This window comes from Staurois parvus, unplaced genomic scaffold, assembly GCF_062004578.1.
Source record: "Staurois parvus isolate SC_StPar_1 unplaced genomic scaffold, SC_StPar_1.0 ptg000704l, whole genome shotgun sequence".
In the NCBI taxonomy this organism is placed as follows: Eukaryota; Metazoa; Chordata; class Amphibia; order Anura; family Ranidae; genus Staurois; species Staurois parvus.
In genome coordinates, this window is record NW_028318500.1 from 3,485,641 (window position 1) to 3,500,702 (window position 15,062).

The following is a 15,062-nucleotide window of genomic DNA, read 5'->3' on the forward strand; positions in this document are numbered from 1 at the left end:
TGATTTCTCCGTCACGTCCAACAACGCTACCATCAAACCCGCCCTGCAGGCCAGAGTACTGGGTGTCATTCTGGACTCCAACCTATCCTTCCAGCCCCAAGTCCAATCTTTAACAAACTCGTGCAGACTCCACCTCCGCAACATCGCCAAAATCCGCACGTTCCTAACCCCAGAAACCACTAAACAGCTCATCCACTCCCTCATCATGTCACGACTCGACTACTGCAACTCCCTCCTCACTGGCCTGCCTCGCCGCTGGCTATCCCCACTTCAGTCGATCCTGAATACGGCTGCCAGACTCATTCACCTTTCCAACCGCTCTGTCTCCGCCACCCCCCTCTGCCAATCCCTCCACTGGCTTCCGATTGCGCAACGGATCAAATTCAAAATCCTAACGCTGACGTACAAAGCTGTCCACCATACTGCCCCGAACTACATCACTGACCTAATATCCAAGTACCGCCCAGCACGCACACTCCGCTCCTCACAAGACCTCCTTCTCTCTAGTTCCCTGGTCTCCTCCTCCCATGCCCGCCTCCAGGACTTCTCCAGGGTGTCACCCATCCTCTGGAACTCCCTGCCCCAACCCATCAGATTATCACCTACTCTCCTCTCCTTTAGGCGCACCCTGAAAACCCATCTCTTCAGGGCAGCCTACCCCACCCCCTGCTAACTTGCCGACCTTCTCCACTCTTCCTACCACTCCATCCCCCACAGCTATCTCCTCCTGTGCCACCACCCCCTCCCTCCTAGATTGTAAGCTCGAAAGAGCAGGGCCCTCGATCCCCTCATGTTTTGCATTGTATTGGTATTGTTCTGTCACATGTTCTGTCCCCCTTTGTAATGTACAGCGCTGAGCGAACTATTGGCGCTTTATAAATACTGTATAATAATAATAATAATATCACATAAAAAACAAACTTTCCATATCACAAGTGCAATGTAATTATTATTATTATACAGTATTTATAAAGCGCCAATAGTTTGCTCAGCGCTGTACATTACAAAGGGGGACAGAACATGTGACAGAACAATACCAATACAATGCAAAACATGAGGGGATCGAGGGCCCTGCTCTTTCGAGCTTACAATCTAGAAGAAATAAATATATTCTATACCATAATCTACAAACTACTACATGCCGGGGCGGACAGACCATTTGGGAACTCGGGTCAGTAGGGGGCCCCATGAAATGCCCCTGGTACCTTTTCATAGGCTTTTTTGGGTGTGGTTTGAGTGTGGGCGAGGACACAGGGGGGCCCCATGATCCCCTGTTGCCCGGGGGCACCCCTGCTACATACCATGCAATCACAAACCAATAAAAATGCAGTGCGTTCCAGCATTGTGTTGACAAAGGAGAGTGCTTATGCAGGCCATACATGCGTCGAATTCCGAACGAATTTTCCTTAGAAAATTGGAAATTTTGTGTGTTTTGTAATCCGATTGTGCCACCATTGATTTCGAAATTTGACCAGCCAAGCCTTTCATTTCACCTCATGTTGCTACAGGGTTGCCACCGCATCCCTTTAAAACCGAACACATATGAATTACACAGGTTCTGGGGATGATTTATTGCAGATAAGGCACTAACTGAGCTTAATTACCACCTTAATCAGCCACAGATCCTGTGTAATTCATGTGTGTTCGGGTTTAACCACTTGGCTACCGGGCACTTATACCCCCTTCCTGCCCAGGACAATTTTCAGCTTTCAGCACTGTTGCACTTTGAGTATAGTGTTGCATGACTGCACAATTGTCATTCATATGAAATTTTTATCATTTTTCTTCACACAAATAGAGCTTTCTTTTGGTGGTATTTAATTGCCACTGGGTGTTTTATTTTTTGCGCTATAAACAAAAAAGAGCACAAAATGTGGAAAAAAAAGTTTTTCTTTGTTTCTATTATAAAATTTTGCAAACAGGTAATTTTTCTCCTTCACTGATGTGCAGGCAGAACTGATGGGCACTGATAGGCACGGATAGGCAGCACTGATGAGATGACATGGATAGGCAGCACTGATGGGCACTGTTGATGCTGCACTGATATGCAGCACTGATGGGCACTGATAGGCAGCACTGATGGGCACTGATAGGCAGCACTGATGGGCAGCACTGACTGATGGCACTGACTGGCGGCACTGGTGGGCAGTACTGATGGGAGGCGCTGGTGGGTGGCACTGCTAGGCACTGATGGGCTCAGGTGGGTGGCACTCCTGGGCACTGGTAGGCAGCACTGCTGAGCACTGATCATCAGAACCCTGATGATCGGTGCCAATCCATCCTCTGACAATTGCTGGTTATCGGCAATACTTTCCTCACACTGTGACAGCATGAGGAAAGTGCAGCCGATAACCTGCAACTGTATTTACCCAGTGATCTGCTGTGTTATTGGACACAGTTGATCACATGGTAAATGGTTTCTGTGATTGGCCTTTTACCACATCACGTGATCAGCAGTGTCTGTAGGCACAGTGATCACGGAGATCGCTGGGTGCGTGTTGCTGGGGGCGCGTTGCTGGGGGTGCGCGGGAGGATGTCATATGATGCCCTCCCAGGACTGGACAACCGCGTTGTAGCTGTCATTCAGCTATAGAGCGGTTGCCAAGTGGTTAAAGGGATGAGGTGGCAACCCTATGTTGCTACAGAAAAGAATTTTCATGGCCAAGAATTTTCTTTTCTTTCCAGGTCACGTCTCATGCGCATTTCTTTTTCAGTTGCATTTCTCACATGATTCTCCCATCATTGGTTAAAAATTTGTTCATTTTTAAAAAAATTTCCAAAATGCTCAGTCACTCAAATTCGATGGTCGCTTACAAAATTGGCCTTTGCTGTGGTCCACTAATGGTGCGAAATTCAAACAAAAATTCTTAGAAAAGATTTTTGAAAGAAAATTCTTTCAGAATTCGACCCATGTATGGCCAGCTTTAGTCCTTATACACTCACCGGCCTCTTTATTATGTACACCTGTTCAATCTCTTGGTAACAAAAAATGCTAATCAGCCAATCACATGGCAGCAACTCAATGCATTTAAGCATCTAGACGTGGTGAAGACGACTTGATGAAGTTCAAGCCGAGCATCAGAGTGGGGAAGAAAGGGGATTTAAGTGACTTTGAATGTGGCATGGTTGTTGGCGCCAGGCAGGCTGGTCTGAGTATTTCAAAAACTGCTGATCTACTGGGATTTTCACACACAACCATGTCTAGGGTTTACAAAGAATGGTCCAAAAAGAAAATTTAACCGGTGTGCCTAATAAAGTGGCCAGTTAGGCTCGGCTCACACCTATGCAGGTTGTGTTCGAGCCGTTTCTACATTGCATTGCGTTTTTACACTTGTGTTTTTGATGCATTTTGTATGCGTTTTGCTTTTTTAAAACATTTTTCTTGTTGCTAGGCAGATTTTAAGTGCAAAACGCATCAAATATGCATCAAAAACACTGCAAAAACACAATACCTGCTTTTCTACAGTGTTCCCATTGAAGCCTGTAGAACCAAAAACGCAACGTTTTGCGTTCAAAAAAGTCCCTGACCCTTTCCAAAAAGCACACCGGGTGAAAACGCAGAGATGTGAACCTGTGCCATAGGAAATCATGTTAAATGGATGTTACTTTTCTGCAAAACGCTGCAGAAAACGCTTAGGTGTGTGAACCTAGGGTTAGTATATATCAAAGCTTTGGAGGTAAGAGTCAGTAGAGACAGTTGGTGGAACACAGCTGTGCATCGGCTTGCACTTTTAGGGGATAAGCACCCAGCAGATCTGTGCACTTTTTTTTTTTTTTTATGCTGCCCGTGCCCATACATGTCAGTTGGCACATGAGTAGCACATCCTGCATCGCAGAGCCATACAAAGCAGTGTGCTTACAGTGGAAAGCACACACTCAGCCCCTGTAGAGAAACAGCACATATTTAACCCTTTCATCGCCCCAGATGTTAACCCCTTCCTGCCCAGTTCCATTAGTACAGTGTCAGTGCTTTTTATTAGCACTGATCACTGTATTGGTATCACTGGGGATATCAGTGACACCAAGTCAGTTCCCCCCAGTGTCAGTATTCCCGCCGCAGTTCCGCTATAAGTCACTGATCGCCGCCATTACTAGTATAAAAAAGATAAAAAAGTTACAGTATATATGCCGCCATTTGTAAACGCTATAATTTTCACGTAAACCAATTAATTAACACACGTAAACCAATTAATTAACACATATTGGTATTTTTTTTAGCAAAGACATGTAGCAGAATACATTTTGCCGTAAATTTATGCCGAAATTTGATTTTTTACATTTTTTTTACTGGACATGTATAATAGCAAAAAGTCAAAAATATTGTTTTTTTCTCAAAATTGTCAGCCTTTTTTTATTTATAGTACAAAAAAATAAAAAATGCAGAGGCGATAAAATGCCACCAAATGAAAGCTCTATTTGTGAGAAAAAAAAGACGTAAATTTAATTTGGGTGCAGCATTGCATGACTGCGCAATTGTCAGTTAAAGTAACGCAGCGCCATAACACAAAAAAATGGCCTGATCAGGAAGGGGGGTAAATCCTCTGGAGGGCAAGTGGTTAAAACTGAACTATGAGATAAGGGAATATTGTCCAATTTCAAGAGGCATGTGTGTTGTTACCTGGATCTCAGCGTACTTTGTGTATTTTTTTTAAATCTGTTCAGAAAAGTAGTGTGGGAATTTACCTCTATGTGGGAGCTTCCTGTAATAAAGACGGTCCTTGTTGTCTCTCTCCTTGTGCTGAATGACTGGTCTTGTCTCCGGCCCCTCCTCTGGTTTCTGCAGGCAGCCCATAGTGAATGGCTCTGCTTAGGCTATGTACAAAACAGTGATGATGTCGCTGATACTTTTACAAGATACCGTCTGGGTTTGCCACACATAGTGGATTTATATCCTTTGTGACTATTGAGGAATAGATTTTAATAAATGTTTCTGTGCCCTTAGTTCATCTTCAAAGTGTAACTACACCTTTTGTGCAGATACATTATCTGATGGCTCCATTGCCACCATGCTCCCGCTTAGTCTTAGGATCACCTTCCACATTACAATCTGACCATACAATCCGCTTTATATTTAACCACTTGCCCTCCAGAGGATTTACCCCCCTTCCTGACCAGGCCATTTTTTCCATTTCGGCGCTGCATTACTTTAACTGACAATTGTGCAGTCATGCAACACTGCACCCAAATGAAATTTTACGTCTTTTTTCCCCATGAATAGAGCTTTATTTCAGTGGTATTTGATCGCCTGTACGTTTTTGATTTTTTGCGCTATAAAAAAAGACCGACAATTTTGAGAAAAAAAACAGTATTTTTTACTTTTTGCTATTAAACATGTCCAGTAAAAAAATTTTAAAAATCAAATTTCGTCGTAACTTTGGAGCAAAAGGTAATCTGCTACATGTCTTTGCTGTAAATTAATTGGTTTACGTGAAAGTTATAGCATTTATAAATGGCGGTATGTATACTGGAATTTATTTTTTTACTAGTAATGGCGACGATCAGTGACTTATAGCAAGACTGTGGCGGGCATTCTGACACTGGGGGGAACTAACTTTGTGCTATTGACATCCCTAGTGATACCAATACAGTGATCAGTGCTATAAAAAGGACTGACACTGTACTAATGGCACTGGGCAGGAAGGGGTTAATATGTGGGGTGATCAAAGGGTTAACTGTGTGCTGTGTGTGTTTTACTATGAGGCTGTGTCTGTGCTTTTCACTGTAAGTTAACAGGAGTTTACATACAGTGCTCTCCCCCGTTGGTAATACTCGGTGATCACCGGGTGCCGGCGAGTAATCACCGGCCGAGAACCGGTGATTGACAGCCGTGTCTCCCTCAGCGGAGGAGAGCGGACCTCTCCTGCACCTATCCCCAGTGTAATGGCGGTGCCGAAGAAGAAGCCGGAAGTCGGAAACCGGAAGTCAGCTTCAAAACGAGACTTGGAGCGCAAGTGGAATGCAAATCGATCCCCGGGGCCTGGGGATCACATTGCAAGCCACCCGCTCCATCAATAAATGTGCAGGGCATTACTGTGCTTGCTAGAAAGGAATTTCCCCTCACATTTGGCGAGCGAGCGGAATTTTCAAGCCCTGCACTATAGTATACTGCCATAAGTATTGGGACGCCTACCTTTACATGCATATGAACTTTAAGGGCATCCCAGTCTTAGTCTGTAGGGTTCAATATTGAGTTGCCCCACCCTTTGCAGCTATAACAGCTTCAACTCTTCTGGGAAGACTGTGCACAAGGTTTAGGAGTGTGTCTATGGGAATGTTTGACCATTCTTCCAGAAGCACATTTGTGAGGTCAGGCACTGATCTCGGATGAGAAGGCCTGGCTCACAGTCTCTGCTTTCATTCATCCCAAAGTTGTTCTATTGGGTTGAGGTCAGAAGTCAGGCCAGTCAAATTCCTCCACCCCAAACTCGCTCATCCATGTCTTTATGGACCTTGCTTTGTGCACTGGTACCCAGTCATGTTGGAAGAGGAAGGGGCCATCCCCAGACTGTTCCCACAAAGTTGGGAGCATGAAATTGTCCAAAATGTCTTGGTATGCTGATGCCTTAAGAGTTCCCTTCACTGGAACTAAGGGGCCAAGCCCAACCCCTGAAAAACAACCCCACACCATATTCCCCTCCTCCACCAAACTTTACACTTGGCACAATGCAGTCAGGCAAGTACCGTTCTCCTGGCAACCAGCAAACCCAGATACGTCCATCAGATTGCCAGACAAAAAAAGTGCGATTCGTCACTCCAGAGAACACGTCTCCACTGCTCTAAAGTCCAGTGTCGGCATGCTTTACACCATTGTATCCAATGCTTTGCATTGCACTTGGTGATGTAAGGCTTGGATGCAGATGCTTGGCCATTGAAATCCATTTCATGAAGAGCTCTACGCACTGCTGTTGTGCTAATCTGAAGGTCTTTAGCTATTGACTCTGGAAACAGTTGACTCTGTGTGCTTCAGTAATTTTACATTGCCTATTACTTCGTGGTTAAGTTTCTGTTGTTCCCAGTTGCTTCCACTTTGTTATAATACCACTAACAGTTGAGTGTGGAATATTTAGTAGCAAGGAAATTTCACGGATGGACTTATTGCAGAGGTGGCAACCTATCACAGTACCATGCTTGAATTCACTGAGCTCCTGAGAGCGACCCATTCTATCACTAATGTTTGTAGAAGCAGTCTGCATGCCTAGGTGATGATTTTATACAACTGTGGCCATGGAGATGATTGGAACACCTGAATCCAACGATTTGGAGAGGTGTCCCAATACTTATGGCAATATAGTGCATCTTTATTGTTTATGCATATTTACTAATGCAAGCAGCATAAGGGTTAAAATAGTCAATGTTGATTGAGAGAGTGAAGTTTTGCTTTAAGCAGAACTAAACCGCTGAATGAATGGCCTCAACCCCGCACTGCCATCTTAAAAGGTCTGGTGCTTGCGCATAACTTTCGCTGGTGTCTTCAAAATATCTGGGACCTGGCAGAGACTGAAGGTGCATATGCACAAGAGTGGGGGATTTCTGTGCATGAGCACAAATGCTGCCACCTTCTGGCAGATTGCTACCAGTGGCATCTGTGCGCATGCTCACGAACCAACCGCGTACGCGTGACTTAGTAACACATTGTCCTCTGGGATAGCTGTGATGTAGCAAGTCCAGGAGGCAGTGGGGCCTAAGCCAGATACCAGGAAGCACCAAAAAAGGTAAATCAGTAAAAGAAAAAAAGTATTGCAAATTGTTAGCATCTGTGTAAGAGGGGGGTGAGGAATATAAATTGTATGTTCCAGGGACGGTAGCTCCACTTTAAACCCAAAATATTTATTATAACAAAAACACATAGTATAAAATATATAATACAAACAAAAATGTGTATAAACAGAAATAATGAACAACTCCAGAGAGACAATCCTATAATATTGTGTGTTCCATTCCCCACAAAACCTGAACGGCCACCAAATCGGCAACAGATACAGAACACATCCCAGCCAGACATGTCTAGCGCTAGCTGAGACGACACTGGGCGGGGCTACTGGCTACAGATTCTGGTCTTCTAGAAAATGGCGACAGACCAAAGACATATTTGGTAGCAGACGTTGCATAAGCTCGTTCCCGCTGTGTGTTCTAGTGCAGAGAGGAGACCCTTGGCCCATGGAGGTGACGTCATGTAAGCAGCACAAGTAACTTTTGATCTCTGGCGCGATTGTAAAGGCGAGGATCGGTGAGGAGAGGTTACAGGATGAGCCTCCTCGGGGGGACACAGCAGCCCAGCTATCTGCTGGTAAGAGCTCAGCTGTCGGTGTGTGCGGGGCGGTCTCTGCTAGGACCCCCCACTATACAGTATTTACAGGGTGGACTAGTACATGGAATGCATGGTGTGCTATGGACACTGGCGGCTCTCATGGCATCCATTTACTGACATGTAAACCTCTTAGACATGAAGCTGGTGTCTTTGTTTCCTTTTGTTTGGTGTTAGTTTCGGTTTCTTAGAATGGCTTCGCTTTGTTGTGAATGAGCTGACTTCATTGGGGTAATGTTTGCCATCTGTCATCCCCTTGTCCTGTCAGACTGCCAGTACAGGCCGCTAAGTCACTCTCATTGGACAGGGGGAGAGGAGTTGGCAGGGCTTGGCTGAAAGTTAAAGCGTAAGTCCAGTCAGAACTTAACCGAATCCGACTTTGAAATCACTTGAATTCGCATGATTTCAAACTTTGATGTCAGTCCGACTTCAGGTGCGACTTGGAAGACATCTATGCAACTTCATGAACAGAAGTCGATGCAAGTCGCTCCTGAACTTGCAGAAAGTAGTGCATGAAGTACAGAGCTGAAATCGCACCGTTATGATCGCTTCCGTAACGGACAATATTGTTTGACTTGGCATGCAATTTTAAAACTCAAATCACATAAGTCACACCAGTGTGACCGGGGACTTGCTTTGTTTGTTTTGTTTTTTTTGTTCTTTTAAGTTGAAAAAAAACAAACATGATATACTTGCATGGTTGCATAGCAGCCCAACCCTCCTATACTTGGGTTCCCTGCTGATACTCCTGGCTGCTCCATCTCGTCAAGTGCCCCCATAGCAGGAAACTTGATATGGGGGCACTCATGTGTGCTCACTCCTGAATCAGCTCTGTGTCCCTAAGGCGCGCAGAGGAAGGCTCTGCCCCGTGTGACCCTAAGGCGCGCAGAGGAAGGCTCTGCCCCGTGTGACCCTAAGGCGCGCAGAGGAAGGCTCTGCCCCGTGTGACCCTAAGGCGCGCAGAGGAAGGCTCTGCCCCGTGTGACCCTAAGGCGCGCAGAGGAAGGCTCTGCGCCGTGTGACCCTAAGGCGCGCAGAGGAAGGCTCTGCGCCGTGTGACCCTAAGGCGCGCAGAGGAAGGCTCTGCGCCGTGTGACCCTAAGGCGCGCAGAGGAAGGCTCTGCGCCGTGTGACCCTAAGGCGCGCAGAGGAAGGCTCTGCGCCGTGTGACCCTAAGGCGCGCAGAGGAAGGCTCTGCCCCGTGTGACCCTAAGGCGCGCAGAGGAAGGCTCTGCCCCGTGTGACCCTAAGGCGCGCAGAGGAAGGCTCTGCCCCGGTTCCCTCTCACTTGCTGACTGTTATTGACAGCAGCAGGAGCCAATGAGAATGGAGAGAGCCACTGCTCTCATACGTAACGCTGGATCGAGATCAGGCTCAGGTAAGTATTAGCATGGTAGGAAAAAGAGTTCAAACTTTACACTTCAGCTCTCAGAAATTAGCAGAGGCACCCATCGCATGAACCAAATATCACATGTCTTTAACACAACCAGGACTGGAAAGAAATGGCGGTGCAGCCTTCCTCAGATCAGGGAATCCAACACTGTACAAAACATAAAAAACAAAGAGTGCAAACACCTGCACATTAACCTCGACACTTTATTGTTAAATGTAGGAAGCATAAAATATACTCACAAGTCTAGTCAGCTGATGGCCTGTAAATGCATAAAGCACACAATGTAACAATCCGCTCTCCACCGCTTTGCTTCCTCTGTTCAGCAATAAAGTGTCAGGGTTAATGTGCTAGGTGTTTGTGCTCTCTTTGTTTTTTGTGTTCTGTAAAGAATTAGCATGGGCCGGGCAGAGGGAGCTGCATACAGAAGGTTTTTTTTATCTTCATGCAGAGAATGCATGAATGTAAAAAATAACCTTCAGCCTTTACAACCTCTTTAAATTTGCTCCTACCCACATTTAACCACTTGCCCTCTTGAAATTGAACAATATTCCCTTATCTCAGAGTTCAGTTTTAACTACTTGTCCTCCAGAGGATTTACCCCCTTCCTGACCAGGCCATTTTTTGCGTTACGGCGCTGCGTTACGTTAACTGACAAATGCGCGGTCATGCAACGCTGCACCCAAATTAAATTTATGTCCTTTTTTTTTTTTTTTTCTACAAATTGAGCTTTCGGTGGTATGTGGTCGTCTGTGCGGTTTTATTTTTTGTACTTTAAAAAAAGAAGACCGACAATTTTGAGAAAAAAAAACAATATTTGACTTTTTGCTATTAAACATGTCCAGCAAAAAAAAATGTAAAAATCAAATTTCCTCATAAATTTAGGCCAAAATGTATTCTGCTACATGTCTTTGCTAAAAAAAAATCCCAATACGTGGAAATTAAATGGTCTGTGTGAAAGTTTTTTAGCATTTAGAAATGGCTGTATAGATATTGGAATTTTTTCTAAATGTTATTTTTACTAGTAATGGCGGCGATCAGCGACTTATAGCGGGACTGCAGCAGGCATTCTGAAACTGGGGGGAACGGATTTGGTGTCACTGACATCCTCAGTGACACCAATACAGTGATTAGTGCTAAAAAAAAAAAAAAAAAAAAAAAAAGCACTGACACTGTACTAATGGCACTGGGCAGGAAGGGGTAACATGAGGGGTGATCAAAGGGTTAACTGTGTGCTGTTTTACTAGGAGGCTGTGTGTCTTTGCTTCACTGTAATCGCACTGCTTTGCATGGATGTGCCATCCAAAGCAGTGTGCAGGAGCTGACAGGGAGAACTGTATTGTTTACATACAGTTCTCCTCCCTGTCGGAGATGCTCAGCAATCACAGGGTGCCTGCTAGTAATCACCGGATGGAACAGCCGCAAATGGTAGTGCAGGTAGGGCACGCACGCCTCCTACCCGGAAATGCAAAATCACTTGTGTGTATATATACGTGATTTTGCGCACCCCTGCTTCCCTGTAGCAGTATATCAGCTGTAGGGTGGTCGGAAAGCTCTATACGGACTACCCTGTAAAGGAAAGTTGTGTATGCTTACCTAATGTAAGAGCACTCCGGTCTGGTCATGTGATCAGGAGAGGAGAGGGTGGCAGACAATGGATGCCCCATAGTAAGCCTATGGGTTACATCACCACCCAGGTCTGTTGTCAGCACTCTCTTCTCTTCCCTGATGCTGGGTAGATCACGTGGTCAGACAGGAGCGCTCTGAGAATAGGTAAGTATATACATCTTTCCTTTATAGGGTACTTAGTATAGGGCTTAGATTTGGGGTGGGAGCAGGTTTAAGCTTAGTTAAGTTTTGACCAGACTTCTAAAGTTTTTAGGTATGGATATTTTTACATAGTTAGACCTCATTCACATGGGCATTTACTTGTGTGCTCTATGCAGGGCTGGTGGTCCCATAGATGTCCAATGAGATACACAGCTGCCCTATCCCACTGTGACATCCTTGTGGGTGCAGATTCATGTCCCTGATCTCACCCCACCTGTTCATGGTGCTTTCAGGGCCATGCACGCACACGGATGTCACATTGGTACACAGCTCCTCTGTGTGTGCAGTCACATGTCCCAGTAGACATACATGGGATTTCTGGCATGGGGATGCATGCAACACCTTTACAAACCCCCGTACTGGCAAAACACAGCCCTGCACGGGGGACCCATGCAAATAATTGCCTATGTGAACAAGGCCTTAGGATCCGTTCACATGTGTGTCACCCACTCATTCATGTTTTTGGAAGAAAAAAAAAAACAGATTCTGGTTACATCAGTTTGCATTTCAGTTCAGTTTACATCTTTTTGCATCCATTTTTTTAAGTTGTTTCAGAAAGCAATCATAGGTGACAAAAGTATAAACAAAAAATGTCTTTTGCCTAAAAACAAGTGTAAACGGATGACATCCATCAAGATCCGTCAAAATGGAAAATGACGCAACCTTTGTTTCATTTTAAAAAATGGACCTGCACCCACATGTACATCTTTCCACCCATGGACATACATTTTGGTTCAGTCTGGATCCATCTGAATAACTGACAGACAGATCTAAACTAAATGTCTGTGTGAAAGGACCCTAAAATTTATTCCAGCTTAGACCATTGTAACTATACATATACTGTACCTGTGAAAGCCTTGGGGTAGCTGGAAATCGCTGTATTATTCAATGCTACCTCGCGATTTCCACTAGCTTTCAGGTCCGAATGGCTGTCTTGCTGCATTCTGAACACTTCCCACTCAACACAGGTACCATCCAAAGCACACTTTACACTTTTTCAATGACTGTGATGTCACTTTCCACCCCTCAAAATCCAAGCAGAAAGCATTTTGCATTCAGTAAGAAAATGCAAAGTGTTACCTGAATGGTACCTGTGCTGAGCAACTGCCTGTGTTTACGATGCAGCAGTACAGTCTCTTGGCACAGGACCCAGAACTAGTTCAGATCACTGTAATAGCAGTGCCTATTACAGTGGTTCTACACTTTCATAGGGATCCCACAGGTATGGCACATAAGCACGATGCTGACCAAATAGAAGCTGTCTAGCCTGTACTGTTATCCCTGCAAAGAGAGGAGAGCAAGCCACTGGGATTTTAAATTGCCAGACCTGTGAAGCAGCTTTTCCTTGTGTCCAGTATTGGATTGGTGCAGGGAGGTTTCCTGCACTGCTCCTGTGTGAACTCCGGTTATGACAAGCCTGGGTTCACACAGGAGCAGTGGGGAAACTGCATGAAATTTGTACAATAATCACACCGCTTTTCTGTTCAAATTGTATGCTATTTTTTTGTGCGATTTACATCCATAAATTTTGGAAAGGTGTTCTGTAGTCAACAGGAGGTTCAGTGCTGCCGAGGTAGCATTGTCACCACATCTCAGGCAGTTAGAATTTCTTGTCTACCAGCTGCCTGTAAACTGCCCTCTGAAAAGCAAACCACCATAAACACTACTTCAAGTGTAAACAAGCCCTAATAGCTCATTCAGTCTAGGGGTACGCATCCCTCCAGCGGCATAACTGTTCCTGTTAAGCCTCATTACTAAGGCATGCCCAGCTGCATTCAAGCTCCTGCCTCCTCTAAGTACAGTGCAGGGTTAATAGCCCTGCATTGTACATGATGAAGCTAAGGACCGACCACAGGATATAGTCATAGACTAACTTCATGATATAGGAGATAGACATGAAACAAGATTTAGTCAGAGACTTTAGACGCGACATAAGAGTTGGTCAGAGACTGCAGACGCGATACAAGAGTTGGTTAGAGACTGCAGACATGATACAAGAGTTGGTCAGAGTCTGCAGACGCGATACAAGAGTTGGTCAGAGTCTGCAGACGCGATACAAGTGTTGGTCAGAGACTGCAGACGCGATACAAGTGTTGGTCAGAGACTGCAGACGCGATGCAGGAGTTGGTCAGAGACTGCAGACGCGATGCAGGAGTTGGTCAGAGACTGCAGACGCGATGCAGGAGTTGGTCAGAGACTGCAGACGCGATGCAGGAGTTGGTCAGAGACTGCAGACGCGATGCAGGAGTTGGTCAGAGACTGCAGACGCGATGCAGGAGTTGGTCAGAGACTGCAGACGCGATGCAGGAGTTGGTCAGAGACTGCAGACGCGATGCAGGAGTTGGTCAGAGACTGCAGACATGCTATAGAAGTTGGAGATTAGGCCCATATTACACGAGACTGCTAGAAATCACTACTGCAACATGGCAATAGGACAATAGGTTCGTGTCCTAAGAGCTGCACAAAAAGTGTCAAAGGGCCTCAGATTGGGCACCAGTGCTTTAGACTTAACAATCGCTTAACCCTTGCAGTGCTCAGGTCTTAGATTTACTAAAATACGCAATATGAGCACCTACCAAAACTATCCAGTCAGACTGGCCCTTGTACTACATAGCTGTTGGTAGATCTAAAGGAGATTTTAACATGGTGAGCGTTACATCAGTGTATGTGTTTTTCGATTCAAAAACAAGTGCTTTCCACCATAGATTGCCGGAATAGTCTGTGCAGTAGTCCCTGATCCTTTCCAGGTTAACCAAGTAAACAATGCTGGCCGATTCGCAAAGAGGATCATTGTGACAAAGTGTGTGCACCTCTTTTACTTTCATTTGGAACACCAGCTTATCGTAATAAGTGTATTGCATTTAAAATGAGAACATATTGAGACATGCTAAAATGCAAAAAGGCCTTCTAACTAAGAAATAGTGGTAGCCAAGAAGCTGTGTGTCTCATTCCTCAGATGTCACTAGTCTTTAGTGAATGTACAGGGACATGTTGATTGTGCATGTTAAGGATACTCTTGTAATGACAAATGTGTATGTATTTAGTTATTTTATTTATTTTTGATAAACAGGCCACACTCAAAGCAGATTGTGTAAATAAACCCTTTGTCCACCGGTGTCAAGATCTGGTCAGAATTATTGAAGATTTCCCTGCAAAGGTAACAAGAATACACTGTGTTGACTGAATGGCAATCGATGACTTGCTATGCTATGAGTGTTTTCTTCTTGATTTCTCCTATTCCTTTTTGCTACACTCAAACGATATCGAATATCAAAGCTGTGTAAAGGATAAGTTCACCTTTGGGAACATATTACATATTCCATCCGTTTAAGGGTGGAACATGTAACACATTCCCAGTGCTGCAGCCTCTGCATTCCCCCACCCCTCTGTGACAGAAGTGCGGGGAGACGTTCGCTGTACTAGCTATCAGTATTTGAAAACAGCACTGCCATGCGGGGCTCCGCCCACACGGCCGCGTCATTCATACACAGTGTTCTGTGAAAGAATAAACTATAAGTCCCGAGAGCCTTAGCGGCT

The 15,062-nt window shown here is 45.0% G+C and overlaps 1 protein-coding gene across 3 annotated transcripts in view; it reads left to right on the forward strand.

Moving 5' to 3' along the window:
• The first annotated feature begins 8,122 nt into the window (after nt 1-8,122).
• SMPD4 (sphingomyelin phosphodiesterase 4) overlaps nt 8,123-15,062 on the forward strand; it is a 52,631-nt gene continuing 45,691 nt past the window's right edge. The window contains exons 1-2 of one of the 3 annotated variants that reach the window (XM_089653209.1): nt 8,123-8,287; nt 14,596-14,682. In XM_089653209.1, coding sequence (XP_089509335.1) covers nt 8,246-8,287; nt 14,596-14,682 — 129 coding nt within the window. In that variant the 5' untranslated portion in view covers nt 8,123-8,245. The remainder of the gene's footprint in view (nt 8,288-14,595; nt 14,683-15,062) is intronic. The other 2 variants (XM_089653210.1, XM_089653211.1) reach the window with 2 other exon arrangements.